General features: G+C 30.8%; 1 protein-coding gene across 2 annotated transcripts in view; it reads left to right on the top strand.

The window, feature by feature from the left end:
• The window catches only part of GRIK2 (glutamate ionotropic receptor kainate type subunit 2), a 606,408-nt gene extending 584,545 nt beyond the window's left edge, over positions 1–21,863 (top strand). The window contains exons 16-18 of one of the 2 annotated variants that reach the window (XM_081036881.1): positions 7,288–7,538; positions 16,006–16,092; positions 20,086–20,223. In XM_081036881.1, the coding sequence (XP_080893007.1) occupies positions 7,288–7,538; positions 16,006–16,053 (299 nt within the window). In that variant the 3' untranslated portion in view covers positions 16,054–16,092; positions 20,086–20,223. Of the gene's footprint in view, positions 1–7,287; positions 7,539–16,005; positions 16,093–20,085 lie in introns of both variants that reach the window. The other variant, XM_081036880.1, reaches the window with a different exon arrangement.
• Positions 21,864–24,820: the final 2,957 nt, after the last annotated feature.

Below are 24,820 nucleotides of genomic sequence, written 5' to 3'. Positions count from 1 at the left end.
TATAGAGGTCATAAAGACATTGCATTTTGAGGTCTACAACAGAGGGAAAAAAACATAACCTCTATCCAATTTAAGCCAGTTATTGATTTTGAATATAGGTCCTTAACTTTAAAATTTATTATCTCTAAAATATGCTTGGTGGTATATCTTGATATCTATATATTTGCTCCCTAAATCCATGTAGGCTATACTTCATGTTTTTGTGTGTTTTTTTTCCACCTCTCTTCTGTCTTGTCTACATTAGCAGTGGCATTTATATTTGACTCCATTCCACCATGATTCTGATATCTTATACCTAACCTAGTCCTATCCTCTGGGGCTAGCAGAAATGAACAAAGTGGGTTTGGGATGCCCTCACTATCATTTTCTTTTCCTGTATATTGTGTTCCTAAAACAGGAATGCGTCTAAAAAGAACATAGAGGGAAAGTAGGCAAAAGGCAGACAAAGAGAAAGAAGAGTTATTGTCCCAATCCTTATTTTTAAAGTAATGCAAACTTTTCCGTGTACCTACACACGAGACTAAGACAGTTTTCTCTGTTACTAGGTAACTATAATATTGTGTTCTTCATTATAACGGTCCTCATATTTGCAAGAAGTTATTCAATGTATGTATTTTTGTTGCAGGACTCATGGTACATTGTTCACCACTATATACCTATAATCTAGCATCATATGTTTGTGTATGTAATAATCAATACTACCCCCTCCAAAACAAACAAACAAACAAACAAACATGGTTCAGACAAGTGTTCTTGCCTTCAGGACACTCATATCATCAACTAGCAGGAAAAGAGATATAGAAAAACATTAGAATATGATGTATCAAATGCCATGCTAGAGTGCCTGCAATGTGTTATGGCAGTCAAGGAAAAGTGTACGAAGATAGGGAAGAACAAACAGAAGTTTATTTAGGTGAGAAATTCAACCAGAACATTGGAGGAAGTGTGAAAACAGGATTCTCTTGGCAGTGGGAAATACAACTAGCTTGTATCACTGTCAGGTGAGGTGCAAGAAGAGGATCCATTCAGAGAGGAAGCCTGTGATCGGTTGAAGGTAGGAATTGTATGACATATTTATGAATTGGGATTTTATTCTATAGATGTAGAACACCACTGAAAAATTGTAAGCAAGAAAATTATGTTCATAGATTTCCCATATTGAAAGATTACTAGGTATCATGGAGAATAGATCACTTTTATCTGTCATTTACCATTCTGTAATTTAAAAAGTTACAAATTGATAATTTGTTTTCAAGATGAGCTTACACTTTTTTAATTTTTATGATTCTTGTTCATGGATTTTTCATACACCTATCAAATTGAGGGTATTTGGTAAGGTATCTTCAAAAGAAAATACAAAGAGTGATGACAGTAACTCCACACTAGTTTAGCTGTTATCTAACAGCAAGTCTGAAATGGGTCTCATGAAGTGTTTAGTTGCTGCTTATGTTAAATGCTTCACTGGAAATAAATGTATTTTAATTATTAGATAAAGAATAGATGAAGATCTAGATATAGTTTTGACTCATAATAAATTACTGAAGATAAAATTTCAAGTATGCACAATTATTAAGTTATTACTACAGTATTTTATGTGTGCACATATTCATTCAACAAATATTGTGTTCTTATTATGTGCTGTAAATAATAGTAAGCAAATAATCACAGAAATTTTTTAGTTACAAATTGAGATAAGTTCTATGGAGGAAAATAACAATGATGCTATGGTATTATATAACAGCATTATTGACTGAATAAAACATAAAACTGAGAGTATAGATATATAAAAGTGAATTTGAAATGTAAGTAAAAATTTTTTCTCAACACTTTTAGAACAAATATGGGAGAGAAAATGTCCTAAGAGATAATAGAATCCATCTTTTGCTGAGGAAAAGGCTCTAAGAGAGTACGGTCTACTTTCAATTTTACTGAAAGATTTTTATCATGAAAAAAATGGTAAAAAGAGATAAAGCTCTAAAAGCACCCAAAATTTGTTGTGCATTTAGGGCGCCCAGCACTCATCTCAGCATAGGAAGCAGAGAGCCATTTCATGAAAGCTAACATTGACAGAGCAGCATTTTAAGAATGAAAGTTGATGGTTCCAATAGATATCCTCACATCTTTTGTGCTAGCAAGTCATTTATTTATTAAGGCACTGACCAAGAGAAATCACTGACTGTTGATATAAATATAAAGATGGCAAAAAATTTATAAACTTGTTTGTCATCCTGATTTATTCTAGATGGTCAGTAGAATTGTGATCTAAGTCTGTTTATAGACTCTACTTATTTTACTAAAGTTAATAAGAACCTGAGAAGATGTCCACAGGTAGAAGTTCTACCTTGATATATTTTGGCTATATCATAATTGATATAATTGGTTCAATATTTCATTCACAAAGCATTTGTTAAATGCTTAATGTGTGATAGACACTGTGATAAATACTGGATGAAATGATGTGAATAATGTCTGGTTGATTACCTATCACTGACAAGTAGCCTGCTCTTAAGCCAATATTTAAGGGACTTCAAGTTTAGGGGTATATGTCTTAGATATATTTATCAGACTCAGCTCCTTCAAAGAAGAGGGATTATTAAAGTTCTTTGAAGCAAGTCCTCTGAAAAAATATATGCTTAGTGATTATGATACAGTCACATACTCACAAGACATGTAAATGACTATATTTCAGAAAGTGTACAACAACTTGGAGTAATGACAAGCTAGAAGAAACCTAAAATTATGAGTAGTCTAATTCATAGTAATGCCTTCCCAGACTCAAAGACAGCAACTACCAGATGTTATCTAATTCTGTGTCATACACAGCACATCCTATCATATTGATCTGAATAACTATGAAATATAAAACAAAGGAAACTAAAATCCTTTAGGAAGTGAACAGAGAGGATTTGTCATTAAGGAAAACAACTATGTTTAGCCAGTCCCTTAGATTTTAGCAAAAGGTTTAAAGGATTTGGGTGCTGTTAAGAACAAAGGTTGTATACATTTTTCAGTTCCAAAAATAAAAATGGTTTCATCAATTTTGGTATACAAATATATTTAAATAACTCATAACACTTGTCCCAGAAAATATCTTGTACAGAGACTTGAAAACCAGATATAGCGACCTGTCTTAAGGTGATAATTGCAATGTGAATTCTTATGGACTGATGTTTCATGAAGCATATGGAGTGATAGGTGAAAAAGAGCATACAAAAGAATGCAACTTGATGAGCTGTAATAATATATGAATTCAAAGACAGGGAGGGAGATATCTAGCCAGGGACAAGCAGAAAGATCTAACAAGAAACAAAATACTTTTTACGGGGAAAATTGATGTAGTAACTATAATTATTGTCATCTAAGGCTGTACTTTTCAAATTGAGATTAAAATAATTGATGGACATTAATAGATGTGATGCATTCTTCACCAAAAAACAAATTTAACCACTTTAAACAAGTTTTTAACTTTTTCCTTTTTTTTTTTTTTTTTATTAATGGATAGATGAAAGTCTTTCTCTCTCTTTCTCTCAAGCTAGAACATTTTTTATCTGGTAAATGGGATCTCTTGACAACTTGTAAAAAGACCATTTTTAAAACATAATAGTTCCTTACTGTCAGTTTGAAGTATATGTCACTGAACTTGAGAGTATAAAAGCACCAAACATCAGAGATTGCATAATGAAATTAAAGGGCTAAATATAGAAAATGAAATACAAGTAGCTAATAAATATATGAAAAGATGCTCGATTTGATATGTAATTACATATGTGCATATGAAAACAATGGAATTATTTTTCTCAATTATAAAATGACTTTTTTAATATTTAAAAATTTAATTAAAATCTGATGTGTCTGATGGTGTGTAAAAAAAGTATTTGGCTATACTGCATGACGTTTTTTTTTTAATAATTTATTTGTAAACATTTAATTTAGAGAATTTTAAATAAAATATTTCATGTGATGTCACAAAAAATTAAAGTATCTGATAATTCTGTGTTGATTCTCACAGAGTTTTAATAAAGCCGGAACTTAAAGTTATCTTTCCACTTCGGATATTGTAATTTTCCAGATATTTTTATCTAACTTGCATCTTCACTCATTTATGGTTGTCTGTCTGCCCCCGAAAGCATTTGAGGATTGACTTTTAGGTGCAATAGTACATGTTATGATAGACATATTTCCAATTTCCTCAGTAGTTTTCTAATCAAACGTAAAAGTCCTCTTGCAAATACACATCTTCCTCGGAGGCAGCCTTATGCTGTGAAAAGCTAGCTTCCTTCAGTTGCCAGTCAATGCAGTCTAAGTTCGTTGCTTGCCAGCATATGGAGTCAGGCTGAGTTGTGACTTGGGCAAAACATAAGTTCTGTGTATCTAACTAATGGCTGTTCATTAGAGCTAAGCCCATGGCTGTTCATGTCAGAAGGAGAATGAAAGATACTTTTGTTCTTTGATTTCAGTATGTCTTTGAGATTTTTCAAATACATGAAATTTCAGTTTATGTTTGACTTGACTTGGTATCTATATAGAAATGCTTCCCAAGGAGCATTAAGTAGTGTATCAAATAATTCATTGTTGAATTATTGTTTCTTTTTATAAATAATTATTTAAACAAAATCAATGACAGAATGACAAGTAAAACATGGCAATGATTTGCTGTCATTGAGTATATTTCTTATTTTGTTGTGTCAAAACCCTCAAAATGTGGTATATTAACTTTGTAGCTTTGATTCAAAGCAAATGCCATTCACCATGACTATATTTACACTGCTGTGAGGTTTGCCAGCAATGGGAAATGTTTATATTTATGATAAGTGCTGGAAATAAGAATCTCAGCTAGCAAGATCAAGATGTATCCATCGTTTGTTGAAAATGGTTTGCTTTTGTTTGTCTGTGCTTTATTTTGAGAATGTAGTGGAGAATATTGAGAAGATATTAAAATAAACATGCTAATGCAGTTCATTGTGTATGGTGAGTTGGCCACAGAATAATGTTCTATCAATAAGTGTATTTCTTGGGATGAGAAATGAGCTGGCTCAAACTATTACTTAGCTATACCAAGGATTTTTTTCATATTTGAAAGTCTACTTTTCAAGTCATTACCCCTCAAAAGTTTGCTTACAATTGTACTTCCAGAAAGGAAGCCACATTTTTATATTAACTGCATAATGCTATATTTCTAATTAGAAGACATATCTAAGGAACTTAAATTCTGCTTAAAATGAATTTTTTTTCAATCAAATATTTATTTTGAAAAGAATTACGTGGTTAATCAGAATGGTAATTCCGAGTAAAAGTGACCCTGAGCTGGTGCTAAGCTAGATGTAGTGAATTAATGACAACTGGATAGCCAAAGATGGCCTTATTTATGGTTTTAAACACATGTGAGAGAGACCAAAAGTACCAGGTTGTCTCTCTTATGTTAAGAATGCTTCAAGCATATATTATGCTCCTTATAATATGAAGCATTTGTTGAAAGTCTATTGTGTGAGAAAAGATTGAGAATAAATATAGATGATATATAAGACATGTGATATATAAATATAGATGATGATGAAGATAGGTGATAGGTAGATGATAGATAGATAGATAGATAGATAGATAGATAGATAGATAGATAGACAGACAGATAGATAGATAGATAGATAGATAGATAGATAGATAGATAATCATCTATCTTCTTTGATTTATCTATTCCAAAGGGTTTATAATCTTTTTAGGAATATAGGTCACATCTTGAAAAGAAATAGTAACAATACTAGGTGACCTAAGCTGAAGGTCCCGTGAGTGACCAACATAAAAAGTATGGTGGACTGGGCTAGTTCCTTTAGCTCTGCAGTGGCTGAGTATTTGGAGGAGAGCACAGGAAAGAAACTGTGCAGCAGGAATTCCTCTACTATAATTAGGAATGATTGCACAATGAAAATATAGTATTTGACTTCTAATTATAGGAATGGACAATACTCCTTTCTAAGAAAGCTGTGAAAAATGTATGAAGCCATGTACTTAAACATTTCTTCTTAGTATGTTAAGGATTATGTTAAAGAATCAGCTCTCCTGCTGGATATGTTAGACCTTCACTCCTCCAATTGTTTTCAATAGGCTACTTACTTTCTATGATTCTCTTTGTCTTTCTACTTTTAGCTTGCTTATTGTCAAAAGAGTAATGCTGAATTAGTTTTATTATATTAATCAAGTAAAATAAAAATATGTAGTGGTGTCCTTTATGAGGTAGAAAAATTTCCTGACCAGGTTTTTAATTTCTCTTAGCAGAAAAGCTTGAGGTATAGTTGTAGATATACTTAGATCAAAACAAGATCACAGGCAACATTAAATACAAGCTGAAATTAGTGTTTTTTCTGTAAGCAGAAAAACACTTATGGATGAATTTGTGCAGAAAAATGGAATGTGCAGTATAGTCTTTTAGGAAAGAAGATTAGACTTTAGAAACAGGCTATTTCTGGATGGGAGAAGGCAAGATGACCAATCCCCTGGGACAGATATTGAATGATGCCTGTAGTTCAATATTATTCTATGATTCTGGGCAACCAATTAGAAAAGTTATTACTTATCATGTAATAGCTAATGAATATATACTCCCATCTGCATAAATACTAAATTTCGTTTATATTGTTGTCTCAACTGAAAAGAACATTTCTCCTCAAAGCATGACTGATAAATAAATCTCACAATACATTGCCATGATCATATTTGAATGATCCAAGTCTGTGCAAATCTGTTATTTTTGTTATTCATGTCAAATTTGACAGAAAAATTACCTATTATTTTCAAAGTGTTAGCCACCCCTGAATATAGGGTATTAATCACGATAGCCTTAAATTATTGGCTTAACAAGGGAAACACTATTTTTTCCACAACTTTCCTAAAAGTAGGGGTTACCGTTTTATCAATACTTAAGTTTTCAGTGCAGAATGATTCCTAGACATTCATTAAATATCTTTGCACTCTCTCCATTCCCTTTTGTGCATTTCTACTTACCATTGTACTTATTTTCCAAAGCTCTGAGTTGAATCTGCCTTTTAGAAGGAGACATTTGCTTCCATAAAAACAAAATTAATTTACCCTTCAAAATTAGAACGGCCGCCTACCTAATTTATGTTTTTAAATTTCCATTCTCTGTCGTTTTCCAGTTGTTTTTCCTGTATTAAAAATAAACATGGCACACTTTGGAGCATTTGGAGAAAACCCTGTCTTCCTCTCATCATGTTAATCGTTAAGTATTAAATTCTGGGTTCCTTGAGATAATGAACATACTCTCTCTTTTCCTAGGTTCTCCATATAGAGACAAAATCACCATAGCGATTCTTCAGCTGCAAGAGGAAGGCAAGCTGCACATGATGAAGGAGAAATGGTGGAGGGGCAATGGTTGTCCAGAAGAGGAGAGCAAAGAGGCCAGTGCCCTGGGCGTCCAGAATATTGGCGGCATCTTCATTGTGCTGGCAGCCGGCTTGGTGCTCTCAGTTTTTGTGGCAGTGGGAGAGTTTTTATACAAATCCAAAAAAAATGCTCAGTTGGAAAAGGTAAATGTCACCTTTTTACAATTTAAAACCATTGTTGTTATAATAAATTATTTTGATCTTCTGACCAAGGGTAGAGCTTAGAACTGTGACTGTTAATTGTCTTCTGCCATTCATCATATAACAAGGGTGCACAGAAAGCACTCATGACCACCTTCATGATTTTTAATTTAAATGTAGTGTTTAATTGCAGCCAGCTTCAGGACAAGTGACTATTTTTTCTCTCATTGAAAGTGTGAAAAAAAGAGACTTGCTGCTTGAGTGCATTGTAGTTAGTTTAATGGAGGAATATAAATGATAGAAGGAAAAATCAGATACTGTAATATGAAGGAAAAAGTGCTTCTCCGTAGATAAAAAGTGTTTTAAGATACACTCTTTATTAACAGTTTTATGTTAGAGAGTAAATGACATTTTTATTTGAAGAGTTTTAGTACAGTAAATTTCTTATTGAAAAAAATCCTAATTCGCATTGTGGGACTTTTAAATTAATGAATGTGTGAAAATATTGTGGTTTCTTTTTTATCATTTAGTGTTATTATTACTGAGCCCTTTATTCCCTTGTACCACTGTCTTTTGAAGAATATATATATAAAACTCAAAAATTTTGAGACTATTTCAATTTTGAGGGGGGATTACAATGCATTTTTTTATACAAATGTTCTATTCTTGAAAAGATTGTGCTCATTCAAATTTTATATTTCTAGCACTTAATTTCCTCAGTTCTATAAATACAAAGAAGGATATTTATAGAAAAATATCTTTTAGATGGTATGTGACACTTTTGTGTGTAAATTTATAGCGCTGCACATGAAATAATCCTTTAACATTTAAAACTCTTCTGACACTTTATTTTATACTTTTTGTATATTAACAACTCTTTTTTTAATTAAAAAAAACATTTTGGGGGCTTAACTTTTATTCCCTGCCTCAGAGTGTGATTATATTTTCTTTTGTATTTGAAAGGTTTATGAACTTTTTTTGGTAAATATGAAGAGCAGAATTATGCACTTAAGAATAGTATTATACATGAATATAAGACAAATATATTTTGCTAATATTCTTTGAAGAAGTTGCAACCTTAAAACTATTTTTGAAAAAAATTTCTTTGTCTTTAATAATTTATGTTGCAATTACTTATCCTTTATGAAATCAAAGTTTTGGTAGAGCATTTCTATATTTTCACTTGACTATAGTACTTAACACTTAGAAATAATGTTTTTATAAATGGGAATTTTGATGAGTATATTAAATAATTCAAAAGTTTGGAAAATTTAGACAATCACATGATTTATTTTCCAACAACATTCAGAGTGGCTATATTGGCTGATTTGGCTAAATCAAATATTTGTTGCATTGGTTTGACTGATAATTAGTTCTAAGTACACGTTTTATATTATAAAATTACATTATAAGTTTTATGGTGTCAAAATGAGTTTTGAAATCAAATCCAAAACACTAATCAAAGACAAAAAATATTAACTTATCCATTTCCATTTTTACTATTTGTCAATAGATGTGATATATGATTAGTTAATGCTTAAAATGAGTCCAAAAATTGTAGAAAGAATTTGGTTTATCTAGTTGGAACCTCAAATCATCCACATGTAATGACTTTCTTTCAGTTATAGCTAAGTATTAAAATAAAACCAATGAATTACTGTCTTGACAATATATGTTATTCTATTGCCCTCTTTGTGTCCTATTTATATGATTTACCTAGGTCTTGTCTTTATGCACAATTATTCACATTCTGTTTAAAAAACAAAAAAAAAAAGAAAAGCATGTGAGGTTTAATTCTGTAAAATAGCCTTCTTCATTGCTATTAGAAACAACTCACTTCATTGAATTTTTAATATATCAACCAGCTCTCTTGAATTTTTATGTACCTGTATGACCTAAAATACTGTAAAATGAAATAGACCTTATGATAGAAACAGATGAAACATTACATTGGACAGAAACAACTATGTTCATATTACATGAGCATTGTTAGTCACATTCCCCAATGCTTTCACATACTGTCTCCACATACTTCTGTAATGAAATTGGAATTCCCTAGTTTAGCAGGATCTATCTCTGTCCACCATTGCAGTTTTATCTTTTGCTTCTCTCCAATTGCACCTTTACTCTAGTCACACTAAATCACTTTCCATTTTCCAAGGTCATCCAACTTTTTCAAATCCTCTTCCATTTGATTGAAGCAAACCTTGTCCATTATTCAACCTGGCAAACTCCTACTAGTCTTTTTAGATTACGCACTCAAGACTAGGCATGGACTTGCCGAGAAAGCTTTACCTAATCTATAGATATAAAGGTTTGGCCTCATTGCACAGCTATTCCCACAAAGTGGTTTTCATTTCCTATTCCAATGAAAAGTATATGACCTGCATATCTCACTTTTTTTATTTAGCTGATTACAGGTTCTATCATCATTCCAAAATCATGTCCACCCTCTTTGAGAAAGTTGAAAAGGCATTTTTTTCCCTTTCAATCCACATCCATTGTTAAGCCTTACTATCTTTTCTCTGCAAGAGCTATGAATAGTGTCCCTTACCACACTGTTTCATTCATATTTGTTGGTTTCTGTGTGTGGCTGCCTCTCTCCCTATTAGACTCTTAGTTTCTATAGAACAAAAATCTAATGTTTTTGATTTGTATCTCCAAGGTATCAAACAGTGCCTGTTGGTATGAGATCTATCTATGTCTGTCTATCTGTCATCTATCTATCTATCTATCTATCTATCTATCTATCTATCTATCTATCTATCTATCCTATCTATCTACCTACCTACCTATCTGTCTAATCTTTCTATTGATTTAAATTAATAATGAATTTTATTTCAGTGACTTATTGAGAAAAGTCTATCATAAAGACTAAAAAAGAACTATTTGTCTCTATAATTCAAAATTACTGTGTTTATCAAATAATTATAGCTTGTTAGAATCACTCATTTTATTTATTGTGATAAATTTGGTTCTTGGATGCGATTCTTCCTCATTTTTCTTGAGAAAAATATTTTATTCAGTCGGGCTATACAGTTTAAAACCTTACCTGATTTATTCTAAATAGACATAAAATATTCCTACATTTTACAAGATATGCATGAGGGCATATAGAAATTCACAGTTTATTCACACTTTTAATTTTGCCTTTCATCTATTTTTTATTTAAAAATAAACATTTGTGAAATTATTCATTTATTGAATAATTATTTATTGAGGACCGATCAGGCAATGAATTATATTTTGCACATTGAAGGTAAGCACAATATGTTATTCACCATTCTAGGACCAAAATGTTTTGCTATCTATTTTCTATTTTCTTTCTTCATGTTCTTTCTTCTTTAGTCTACAGTAATCCAAATTAAAAAAAAAATAAATATGTAAAATTTCCTGTCTTTATCTAAATATGCTGGCAGGTACAATATTCACACAGTCTACTTTACTATGAACTTTTTGGATAAAATTTATGAATAGCTAATATCTTTCCATGTCAACTCTTACCTCTAATGATGTTAAAGATAAAAATAATAATAATTATTATTATCACTTAAAGGTGAATGTAAATGCATTTTATAGCACATATTTTGTAAAATATTAATGGAACAAATAGCTCTTGATCGCTTTAACTTTTTTATATTACTAAGTTGTTTGATAAATAATAGTAGAATAAGAATGTATCATTTTTAAATGTTTTTAAATGTTTTCAGGTTAAAACTGAAAACAGAAGATAATGCTGAACTATGTAGATCGTAAAAATTCAAAAACTGTAAATTGCATTCCTTTCGCATAACCACAAGGTGGTGTATTCCATTTTTTATAATATTTTATCGTTTGAATTTTGATGCAAATATTAATGCATCAAAGGTACATTGCTTTTCATTTATTCAAACTTTTAAAATAAATATTTATTTTTTTGAAATTTTTCCAAAGTGTAAATTGATCATTTGGAAAGTACTCAAAACATTTTCCTTTTCTGAATGTGTCTGAAAAATAAATTAGCCAACGCATGCATTTTTTAATTGATTGTCTTTTTGCCTTACCTTTTTGCTGATTTTAAAAATATTACTTAAGAATCATTAAGTAAGGAATCTCAGAAACTGCGGTACATTTAAAACAATTATCAGTGCATTTCAGGTCACGTGTATTTGTTTGAAAGATCCTGTTTCCGCTTTCTAAGTGTTACTTATACTGAAAAAAAAACTACTTAATATACAAAATTTTGTTTTATCTGGTAATATTTATAATAATATATTGGTTTTGTAAGCATTAATTATAAGTAATTATAACAATTTTAACTTTTATAGAAATATTTTATGACATGATTGTGGTTTATTAATTTAATGATTAAATTACTCTTCATTTCTTATATATTTGACTATGTACTCTTTTAAAAGGTATACATTATTCTGCTTTCTTTTGATTTCCAGCAAGAATAGCAATATAACATACACAGTTTGATTTTTTGTTTTTTTCTGATTTGCACACAGAAATACTTCCTTTCCCATGTAATTGAAAATAGATTTGCCGACACAAATTGTTTTTATTGAATAGTTTGAGCATCGATCTTTGAGTTTCTTGACATGAAAAATACTTAATGACAAAAATATTCACTTTCTTACTACTTATGTACAAAAAATGTAGTAAACATGTCTGAAAAATAAAAATATAAATTATTGCTCAGATAATGAATCTGTAAGTTATGTGTCCTGTTTGGACATATATTTTTGCTCTAACTTTCCTTTAAGATTATAGATGTACATTTTAAGAACTACTAGGTATTGTTGTTTTTCAGGATATAGTCCATGTAGTTATTTATATTATAGAATACTGGTAATTCATATCCAAGAAATTTCCAAATAATGATAGTTTTCCAGTCACTGAAAGTTCAAAGAAAATTTTGAGGGCACATAGACTATTTTTCAGTCTATGACTGAATAACAAATGTAGAAGGCAGCTGTAATTCATACTAGGACAAATGAATTGAAACACTGCAATTTGTAGAGTGTTAAGGAGAAATTACAATGGTTTTGTTTAAACCTGCAAGACTAGGGATCCTGGGTGAAAGATTATTCACAAGGAAAACACTTTTCAAAGCTGGCTAAATCTGTATTTCATGGAACCAGAAGAATGTAAACAACTCATCCATATATCCTTATACACAAATTGCTTTCAGAATGTTGAAGAATTAGTTCTAAGAGGAGCAATGCTTTTTAAGAGTAGGCATTTATTGGATAAGATACAGGAATGCAAACACAGCTATAAATCATCAATAAAGATTTGTGAAGTTCTAAACAAATATTCAGTATAGTAAAATGTAGCTATAAAGCATGCTGCTATTCAGAAGTTAAAAGCTGCATATAAACCTTGGACAAATAGTCTATTTTGTATTGTTTTATGTTACTGCCTTTATCTGAGAGCAGATCATCCTCAATTTCTATTAATGACCCATATAAGGAATATCTGGATGATTTTTAAAAACGTTTTTACATATAAATATAAAATCAGACTTCAAAATGAGATGCCAATCTTTATTTTACTCACAAATTTCCTTCCAAATCAGCAAAAGGATTTTTAAGTTATTTCTTTATGATAACCAATACTCTTTTATGCCTGTAAATGTGTTTTAAAATTAAGATTGCAGCTTGACAGCAAACTTCCTTATTTTTATAAACAACTTTAGAACTTTTAAAGTGTAATATCTCTTTTGAGTACAAAGTTACTCTGAGAACTGTGTAAATGTTTTCCATGTTGTGCAGATAAGGACTAAGTGTATCATGGGTCAAGTATGTTTCCCAAGATGAAAGATGCCTAGTCTAAATAGTGTTAGACAAACACTAGGGCACAAAATGGAAGTAGATAGTGCACAAAATGGAAGTAGAATACTTAACTATTTTTCTTGATAGTTCTTTTCCCTGAAGTTCCACTGACAAAATGCATGAGTAGGAATTTGATATAGATGAACAGATTGTGAGCTTTGATCCTAAGCACTCTCTAGTTATTTTACTTTCCTATCATTAAGCATCAGTTTTAATGTAAAAAAAAGATTTCTCAACTTTGTTTAACCTTGGATAAAATTACTTAACCTCTCTATATATCTTTTAAAATAAATAAATGAATGGGTTACAAAATATACCATAAATGAGTTTCAAAAATTAAAACAGTTTTTCGATGTGTCTTGCATATGATAACCAGCTACTGTTATGTTATAATTGATATTATTCGTAAAGATGACGCATTTTAACCATTGAGCCTTAAGAAAAGAGATTGTTCCCATAATCAAGCATTAGTTATTTGGATGTTATATATTTTGTTGAAAAATCGTATCGTTATGACTAGCAGCAAGAATGTGACGATTACCATTGCTTTTTCTTAAAATGTGTTTCACAGCTGCATTGAGTAAAGCGGTATTGAAACTTGTCAGACCTTATTTATTGATTTTTCTAGCTTAAGTAGGAGATGTGTAAAAATATATAATGATGCTCCATTTTTCTCGGTCTCATTATATTTGCAAAATACTATATAAAGATATTCGGTAACTGTTCCTGTAAGGGTCAAGTTTTCTGAGAATATTTTATCTTTAGGTATGTTTATCATTGTAAAATAATCCAGGCAAAAGCAGAGGATGCTTTGTCATTTTATGCATTGAAGAAAAAAATTGTATTTCTTGTAATTGTTTTTATCTCTCTGATTTATTATTTAGTATTTAAAAAATTAACATTTATTAAGAACAGAATCCAGGTAAAAGGCTCAGCTAAAATTCAAATCACTATTCAGAAGGCAGGCTAATATAATAAAACATTCGTATAATGGAAGTGAAGAGAACAGCGTTCCTCTTTGATACCAGTTATGTGCATAACCTTAGATAGAAAACTTGACTTCTTGAGTTTTAGTTTCGATTAAGCAATAGGAGCATTAAAGAACCTACATGTGGGGAGACCTGTTAGTTCTGTTGGTTAGAGCGTGAACCAGGATTGCTAGTTTGATCCCTGCGTGGGCCAGTGTGAGCTGTGCCCTCCACAACTAGATTGAAACAACTGCTTGACTTGGAGCCGATGGGTCCTGGAAAAACACACTTAAAAATAAACAAAAGTTTTTTTTTTAAAAAGAACCTACATGTAAAGTCCCATCTGACTGCTGCACAGCTTATCTAAATATTTTTTTTTTCAGAAAAGAAGCTACTATGAAACTGAGTATCAAGATCAAAGTTGCTATATATATATTTTGACATGAATTTTAACTATTCATTTTTCATCTCTCGTTGCTTCACTGTTACATTCATATAGCCCTAGGTCAATTAAAGCTTCTGATGTATAGCATTAGCTATTTGGTATTTTAAAAAGACTGCCAATTAAAAAAAATAAGTCAAAAGGATGGGTAACATTAAATGACACTTTCCTCATTTAACACACCAATATTATATAAAACATTGCATATTACATCATATATACTTTTTATTCCATTTTCATTATTATTTAGTTATTATCTAATATGCTAATTTTCCAGTGACTTTTTGATTTGTCTCTATTATATGTGATATGGAATTCTTGGTCAAATGCCCTACAACGTCAGAAATTATTTATAAAAGTGTCTGAGAATGGACTAGGTACCCACTATTAGTTAAATAATTTAAATGACAAACACAAAACAAAACAGTTTAGTTGATATATGCTAGTATATGTTAGAACACTGAGCTACAAAATCTGATAGAAGCAGTTTGAAGATATTTTGATATTGCTTCAAGAAGGAACTGTATGCAAAAATGGTTGGAAATTATTTTCAATGAATATTGACATATGTAGTTATTTTAAGCTATCAAAGAATAGGATAGAAAGACAAATAAAATGGAGTTTCCTACTTTAAAAATAAATAGTAAATACAGACTTGATAATAGTATATCATATTTTATGATTATTCTGCCATTGGGTGATACATTACTACACATATTCAACATGAAAGAGATGCGTTTCAAAGTTTAAAAATCAAAACTGGTTACTTTAATCAGTTGCTGTTTTTAAAAAGACATTGCTACATATAAACATTTTAAGTTGCAGTTAAATAAATTAGTGTTTAGTGTAAAGCATATTTACAACTAAATTTCTAATACTAAAAATAAGAATCTGCTTCTTCACGTGCTGTCATCATGTTATATAAATATTTATAAATTAGAAAGTTAAGCTATTAAGAATAAATTATTCTATAACACCATTAACGATATTATTTAGAACATTTATCTTCAGACTGTGTGTTTTTTTATTGTACTCAAAATTTAAATATATAACTTTTTTAAAAAGCAATGTGAATATAGTCAAATTTGTACTTTTAAGGTTCCCAGACCTTCATTGTTTCAAGAGTTAGAGATGTGTTGCCACATACAGGTTGCCTCATTAATTACAGTGAATTTATGAGTTTTACTAATTTAAATGTAATTACATGCTAACAGCTCAAAGATTTAAATTTTCATTTTCAGGAATCTTCTATTTGGTTAGTGCCACCCTACCATCCAGACACTGTTTAGTAAACTTTTGAAACTTACTAAAAGAGGTTTTTAATAATGGTTAGTATCCTTGTGCCTTTCTTTTTTCTTTTTGTAGTCTGTTATATTACTGTGGAGAACCATTTTTGTTGTTGTTTTCACTCTAAGAAACTTACCTTATTAAATAACACAATTTGTGCATATCCATCTCTAAGGAGAAGAGATTGGAAAAGCGGGATAATTTTCTTTCTCTCTCTGTCTCCCTCAGTCTCACCCTCCCTCCATTCCTTCCTTCCTCCTCTTCCTGTTTCTTCTCCTCCTCTTTCTTCTTCTTTATTATAACCCAGGAAACTTCTGTTAAGTTCACTTGGGATTTTCAAAGCCTTATTTTATCGTTCAACAAAGATATTTTTAAAAATTCCAATCATTATATGAAGTAGGCAAGACAATCTGTCTCTATCAAATGACGATAGAACTTTATTTAAAAGTCAGACTTAGTAATTTTTGGCGACATACAGCACAGGGAAACAACGATATTTCACAATTATCTCTTCAATTTCAACTTTAGAGTCTTACATAAATCTAGATATGGAATTTGTATGCTATAGCTTTATGAAAAGAAATATATGTTTGCCCTAGTGCCACAAACAGCACTTTATATTATTAAATCTCCTAATTTGCTATATTAATTCCAAACCTTTGCTCAAAGTTAAAGGTTTTCATAGTTTTACAAAAGATTAGAAATATTCTGTATGTGAGAAGAGAACCTATTGTGTCATAGTGACTTTATTAGCGACATAAGCTAAAACTATTTTTCAGGTAAACGTACATTGATAGATCAAAAAAGTGCTGGCAAAATTCAGCTTATTGAGAGAAAAAATAAATAAAAATAGTAATTTGACATATAATCCAGGCTGTTGATTGGTTAATGGTTGCTTGATTATAATTTTCACTCTTTAGTGGCTTTGTAAAATAGATAAAGCTAAAATGGTAATGGTAGCATTACAAATTTACAGCTTTGAGTTTCAAAACTTGTATATATAATTTACTTAAAATAATTTTACATTATAAAAGATGAAAGAGATTGACTTTGGGGCATATATTTTTTTTTTACCTACATTTTATTTTACTCAGCATTATAAATTTTATATTACATAAATTTGCTATAAAAGAGTTTCATGTGTCTTTATTTATAGTCTGAAGTGACATATGGAGTACTAAATACATATTACTCCTTAACTTACTAGAAATAAAATTGAGTCATTTCATCGTTGAATGGGTATGTACATTTATAAGATTTTTTTCTAACAAAATCAGTTGTTTAGACCACTCTCTTAGGATGGACAAAAATTAATTAATATATTTATTCCATTATTTTTGAAACTAGTATAATCAATATGTCTAAAAACTGCATTTTCCAAAAAAAAGGGGTATCATACATTACGTCACATTGGGAAATTTATTAGTTTTAAATGAAGGTTTGTTTCAAACAATTCAATGTTATTCCATCTATAACATTTTTAAGTGTCAGTGGCATCAAGTTCTGACCTTGTTATGTTATCTAATCAATTCTTCTGTTAAATGTTTCAACAGAGAGCCAAGACTAAGTTACCTCAAGACTATGTATTCCTCCCCCTTTTGGAGTCAGATTTTTCCATTTCTACAGTGTTGTCATCATCATCATCTTCATCATCATTATCATCATGTTCTTAATAAGTACATCTAATAGTAGGTATTAAGCAGCAAGAAATACTGTGTCCATATACTGGCTGTCAGGTGTTATAAATCCTTTAATAGAAATATAATTCATGGATTTCAGAACTGTATAATTTAACACATAATAAATTATGCATGACAGTAATTATTAATGGGAAATTCACATGTAGCTTTAATCATACATTCCTAGTACAAATAAATTAATATTATTACTAATTTAATGTTATTAAACAAATACCTAAGTTTTACCTGATTAAATAACTTCTATACAATGCATTTCACTAAGCTTTTGAAAAACATTTTTATAAGCAATTTAATTAGAAAAATTGTTAAATAAGAATTAAAGTATTTGGATAGAGTGTAGCTGTCATGAATTTAGCCAACATTTAAAGAACACATGTGTAAGATCAGTGTCATGAGAACTTGATCTATTCTCTTTACAATTAATTGGGAGGGAGACTTAGAAGACCTAGAGGGAAGATAGGAAAACATTAAAATGAGTGCAAAATACAAAAGAGACAAAACTAAATTGAGTGAAAACAATGAGCCTGGTCAATTGGAAATTGATTCTTGAGTCACGTCCTGAGGTAATGGATAAAGTCTGATCGATATGAGAATGGAAGAACTTGGTAGGGTACCAGAGCTAGGAGAAGCAAGGGAGAAAAACTTTGGAGGTACAAGCAGAGACTGTGTGTGTAGAGAAAAAAGAAATTGGCGGGGGCAAGAAGGGGAAAAGCTGAATCAGAGAAGTCATGATGGTAAAAATAGATTTGGATTTCACCTGTTTATTGGATGGGAAAATGCTATTAATAACTGATATTTAAAAAAATACATAATTCTGGTAGGTGTGAGCCTTTGGGGAAGGAATAGATTAGTAGACTACACACAGAGTTAGAAGACCACTAAGGAAACTGTTCAGGGACCCACAAAAGAAAAATGAGGATATAGCCAGGAATGGACAAGAAGGTACTAGAACAGGATCAAAAGTCACAAAATTGGGTATCAGGTTATCTTGCTAGAGTCTCAGGTGTGAACCATAGGAAGTGACTTACCCTCTTTCTCAGTATTCTCTGTCATATAGTTGCCTAAAAAGTATTCGTTTATCACAAAAGATTGTGTATGCAAAATATTTTTGAAAACCATGACACGTATGTGGCATTAAATCTTTTTATCCTGTATTATTTTAGAATTAGCCTAACTTAATAAACAGCAGAGGAGTAACACCTAAGGAGAAAAAAACACACAAACAAAAAACAAGTCTTCCCATGCATGTTTAATTAGGTTTATTTCATTATGTTTTCATATTACTTTTTGAAGTTCTGTAAATATTTCATATTTGTTCATATTTTGGTTGTTTTCCACATTTTTAGTTCTTGCACAGAAAAAGCTTAAGTCTCAGTCCATGTAAATTTCAACTATAATATGCAGCTAGATCGTGCATCTGATCTATATGTAACTAACACATGTGTATCTCAATTAGCTCGGGAGGGAGACTAATAAAATTTTGTTCCACATATATGACTTTGTAATAGAATTTTTTGGAAATGTTATAATGAGCCCCAGATATACTGAATTTCTAGTAAATCTATTGTCAATGAAATGGGAATTCAAAAAAATATATATTAATAGGGTCATTATTTTCTTCATAAGATAAGTTTTTACCAGGTCTCAGATATTAAGCTGATGATGACAAAGAAACTTAATATGTTTCCATGGATTTTTAAAGTTCTACACTTTGTTATTTCATGATTAAATCATATTTGTTTTTAATCATCATCAGTAGTTTTATAGGCATAATCACAAAAAAGATATAAAACCAGAAACTATTTTCCATATTTTTATGTCTGTGTTAGTGCTATTTTGTTCTGTTTTGAGATGCACAATGAAGAATTCATGTTTAAAGAAAATTTTCATATCTCATGTTGTAATCCAAAAAGTAGTATATTTCTTCAGTTTTTTTTAACATCATGAATGAATTTCTGGTTATTTGTGTATATGTGTTTTTATATTTTGAGATAGTATATGTCTTATGATGCTGATTAATTTTATATCTCAATAATTTGAGACTATATATATATATATATATATATATATATATATGTATGTATTCCTAGTTGGCAGTTCATTTCACTATGAGGTGGAGATTTTTTTGAACTAGCCCCATTTTGATAAAATATTTTAACGAACATGTATTATGTATTAAAAGTGTAACAATTTGTTATAACCTTTATAATGAAATTTTTCAAACCTTCGAGGATGTTATATTGACATGTCTCTTGAGAATTATTTTAGTTTATTTTTCTGCACAGTTGCAGTCTATCTGTTTTGTAATATTTCATTTTCTGTGTTATTCTGTAGAGGTCCTTCTGTAGTGCCATGGTAGAAGAACTGAGGATGTCCCTGAAGTGCCAGCGTCGGTTAAAACACAAGCCACAGGCCCCAGTTATTGTGAAAACAGAAGAAGTTATCAACATGCACACATTTAACGACAGAAGGTTGCCAGGTAAAGAAACCATGGCATAAAGCTGGGAAGCCAAACACCCAAGCACAAACTGTCGTCTTTTTTCCAAACAATTTAGCGAGAATGTTTCCTGTGGAAATATGCAACCTGTGCAAAATAAAATGAGTTACCTCATGCCGCTGTGTCTATGAACTAGAGACTCTGTGACCTAAGCAGTTGCAGTGATCAGACTTGATTTACAAGCATCATGGATCAACCAAGTTACACGGGGTTATACTGTTTATCATGGGTTCCTCCCTTCTTCTGAGTGAATGTTATATGCGCATTTTGTGGCTGGTTTCAAATGCAGTCCAGTGAGAAATTACAGGTTCCTTTTGAAGTCCAACTGTTGCCAGTAGACGGAGTATCAATGCCCCAAGGGTAACCAGTAAAACAATTAAAATAAAAATAAAAAAATCAGTAAGAATAAAAATACTTGGAATCAGCACAAACTGTAGTGTTGCAAGAAACAGTACAGTCTTCTGAACACCCAGATAAAAGAGGTGGTGATGTTATTAGCTCCCAACTACTCAGTACAGTGATTATCTGAATAGACGATATGTGTTTACAGGATGTGAAAAATGTAATGCAAAACAATTCTGAATTTCATGGCAAATGGAGTATAAAGCATATCTTCATCAGTGTTTTTCTTTTTTTCTTTTCTTTTTTCTTTCTTCTTCTTTTTTTTTTTTTTTTTTTTTTTTTTTTTGACAGTCTGTGTCACTGATTGAGATAGAAATGTCAATTACCAAGGCAATAATGTTTTCCTTAAATTCACCGGCAGGAGAATTAACATATAACTCTACCAAATCCATACCTATCCCCCTGCCCAGACACCTTCTCCCAACCCCCACCAAGGATAAAAAAGCAACAGTTGGTTCAGATATTCTGAATTGAAAAGGATGATGTTTTGCAATCTTTGTCTTACCTTGTAAAAGATGGATGGGTATTTATAGTTGTGTGGAAGACTGAAGCTTTCATTTTAACATTCAGATATGTTAATCCAAACCCTAGTTCCTTCTATAAACAAACTTGATGGAGCCTGGGTAGATGTCAGTGAAAGGAAAAAGAGGACTGGTCATCTGTAGAAAAGTGCGTATGGAGAACTTTGGAGTGGACTGCATTTATCAATACAGTCACAATGTTAAATGAACAAAATTCTTGAGCAGTTTTTTTTTCAAAAAATGTTCAGGTTTATTTGTGGAAATGCAAGATTTCTATGAAAATAGTTTTTGTATGGAAATTTTTGTAATACTTTTTATCAACAAAATAAGAACATGTGTTACTGTCAGGGGTGTGATGTCAAGCATGAATGGTAGTGCGTGTGCACCACCAACGTTTGGTGAAAACTATTTTTATCAAGAAAAAAAGGAATCATAGAAGAGAAATATTTTCAAGTTAGATAATATAAAAGCTAGGTGCACTACCACCACTGCTTACCATGCCACACCCCTGGTTTCCACAAGGCTGACAACATACTGTAATGAACAATTGTGTGTAAAATGGTAAAAGACACAGACTTCTTGACAACATTGTGATAACAGTTGAGTGCACACAGTTTGCTGTTTGAATCCAATGCACAAAATTAAAAAAAAATCATTAAAATTATGTCCATTTTACTTTCAGCTTTGACTTTCATTTTTCTTTTGTATGTATAAATGAATGCACAATATGCTCATTGTATTAAGGGAAGTATACTTCCTGAATCCTTCTTGGTCATCCTGCTTCCTGAATCCTCCTCTGTCTTCTCTGCTCACACTACCTGGAGAAAAGAGGAAAAAAACTTGGGTGGCGAGCTATTTAGATGTAGGAAAAGCTGCACTGAGAAATACAATGTAATCTTGAGGTTTAGGGTGGCTTAAATGAAAAGGATAGCAGTTCTAGAGGCAACAGCCATCATCTTTCCTCTTCTGAGTGGATATTGACTATGTTCATAGGGTGTGTGAGACCTATGCATAGTGATGACTGGTATTATATTTGAAGTTGGACCCATGTCCAATTTAAGACCTCCTTGTGCACTGATAATTCAGTGTAATTCAGCAAACGGAGAAGAGATAGGCTCACATTAACAATTAGTAATGATGTGTGGTTTAGATGGTAATATCCTAATAAACCCTCTTATTTTTAAATCACAAATTATAACATAGGATTTACTAAGCAAAAAAAAAAAATACACATCATAACTAGAACACATGACAGAAAATAGAAGTTCTGTGAAGTATTTTTTAAACTCACAAAAGTTACCTAATCAAATTGCTAATATCTGATTAAATTAAAAATTACCTGTCTAAGTGTTTTCACAATTTCTATAGACTATTTCAAATTAAAATTTATATTTCACCGATAATTTTGTCCCCAAATTTAATTTAATTGTAGAGAGTTACATGAGTCACTGCTAAAAATTTTGTTTTTAATGGTGAATAACCTTAATTAACATATTTCATAAAAATATTCACATTTTGGAGAATATTAAGCTTTTTAACAATCAGATTCCAATTAGATTTTAAAGGACTTTTTAATTTTAATTCTTTATTATGTTAAACAACTTTAATAATAGGCAGGGAATGACAACTTAATTATTTTTTAAGTAGTCAGGAAATAATTATTTAGCTTTTAGGTAAAAGTTGACAATCACTGTAAGTATTAAATTAATAAATTTTGATAAGTGAAAAAAACTCACTATATTTTAACTGTAAAGATAATTTAGAATATATAAATAATGCATAATATTTAATTTTTACCCATTTCCGAAAAGGTTTCTACATCAGTCTCAAAACAGATATGTATCTATTTATCAGGTGTTTATGCACACATAAGATACTATTTTTAATTTTAATAAAATCTAATTACTTTCAAAATAATTTTAACCAATGGAAGTACTTTTTTTCTCTCTGAGAAGGCAGTGTTTGTTTGGAGTATTAGTCTGTAGTATAACAAATGAGAAGGAGAGGAAGAGAACACCTGTATCAACACTATAGCCTGATGACTTCAGGTAGTCAATGGAGACACACATATAATAACTAAAAGACATTAATCAGATGAAAACACCAATAATTTATATTCATATATGTCACAGCTAAGTAACCCTAGCAACTGAACAGTCAGGCGATAAAGTCACATATTTACAACTGAATTACCATAACCTAAATGGGAATACTAAGGAGATATATTTTACAAGTAAGTAAAATAACTAAGAGTATTTTATTAATTATAATGTTTCAAAAATTTTGTAACTCAGTTACATTTTTAATAAGTTTCTTGTTAAAATTAAATGTGTTTATGTACTAAAACCTAATGATTTAAAAATATTTTGGCAGTCAAAAATACTTTTATTCTACTCTCATAAAAAGTCATTAGTTTTTCTGGGTATAGAATTCTAAGTTGCAAATCATTTTATTACATAAATTTGAAAGTATTCTTTCATCACTTTCTTTTTTCCAGCCAACTGTTGACAAATCTGAAGTCACTGAAATCCCTGATTGTTTGTATGTGAGTTACTTTGTTTGTTTGTTTTTTACTCTTTCTTAGGTTTGTTAGTTCTTCTCATTTCCCCCAGCATCCTGAAATATCCCAGTGATAGAGATGGATCTTTTCTCATCCATTGTGCTGGGTGCTTGCTGAAGTTTTAAATGTAGTTACTGTTGTCCTTCAATTTGAGAACAATTTTATGAACTATCTCTTTGATGATTTCCTTTTCTTTGTTTTCTCTGCTCACCCTAACAGCTTCTGTCATGTTAATTAACATTGGAGCCCCTGACTGTTATCTAAATTTATACCTTTGTTTTTCTATTCCTCATTGATGTCATTTTTACCTTCCAAATACTATGTTGAGTTTTTTTATTCTGCAAATTGTTTTAATTTTATGAGTTCTTTTTTTATGGCTATAATATTTTCTCTGATATCTCTGAAGACATTAGTAGTAAGCTTATAACATTCCCTTCTTCCTAAAATGACCTCAGTTTCCTCCCAGTTGCATTTTTATGTGTGCTTGTGTGGATTTCTATCTTCCATATTAGAGATTTTCTTATTAATTATTAACAATCTCTTAATGATTAAGAAAAGAGGACTATAATATAACTTGGAAGCTGCATGTGCACAGCAGAGTAGGGGATAATATTTACCTAATTTGTTGTTTACCACAGATTAATCTAGATGGGCTATTTGTTGATGAATTCTTCAAAATGTCCCTATCTTTGGATTTTTCTCTTGGGCTTGTTAGATTCCCCTGAGAAATATTTTTAAATGTCCTGCCTTGGAAATTAAGGCCAACAGCCAATGTTCTGGTAATCATGAGTTAAGAGATGTTGAGATCAATACATTATGCATTCAGGAAGACTAAGGTAATTTAATTGCACAGTTTTAAATTTAGTACTCATTCTTTCAACTGGACCTGACATCCTCGGTCTGGAGTTCATCTTTTGTTTTTGTTTTGTTTTGTTCTGTTTTGAGAATAATTCCCTATCACTTTGCTGAGTTGGTGGAGAACAAGCTCCCAGGGTTTAAGAAGAGGAAGGGGAATACAGGGCTCTATTGTTTCAAACTACATCTAATAAGCCCTCCCTGTTGTATTCTCCCTCCTATACTGCTAGTTAT

The sequence above is a fragment of the Rhinolophus hipposideros genome (assembly GCF_964194185.1).
Source record: "Rhinolophus hipposideros genome assembly, chromosome: 3".
NCBI classification, from domain to species: Eukaryota; Metazoa; Chordata; class Mammalia; order Chiroptera; family Rhinolophidae; genus Rhinolophus; species Rhinolophus hipposideros.
The sequence above is the reverse complement of the archived record's forward strand: the minus strand, read 5'-3'. Positions and strand labels throughout refer to the sequence as shown.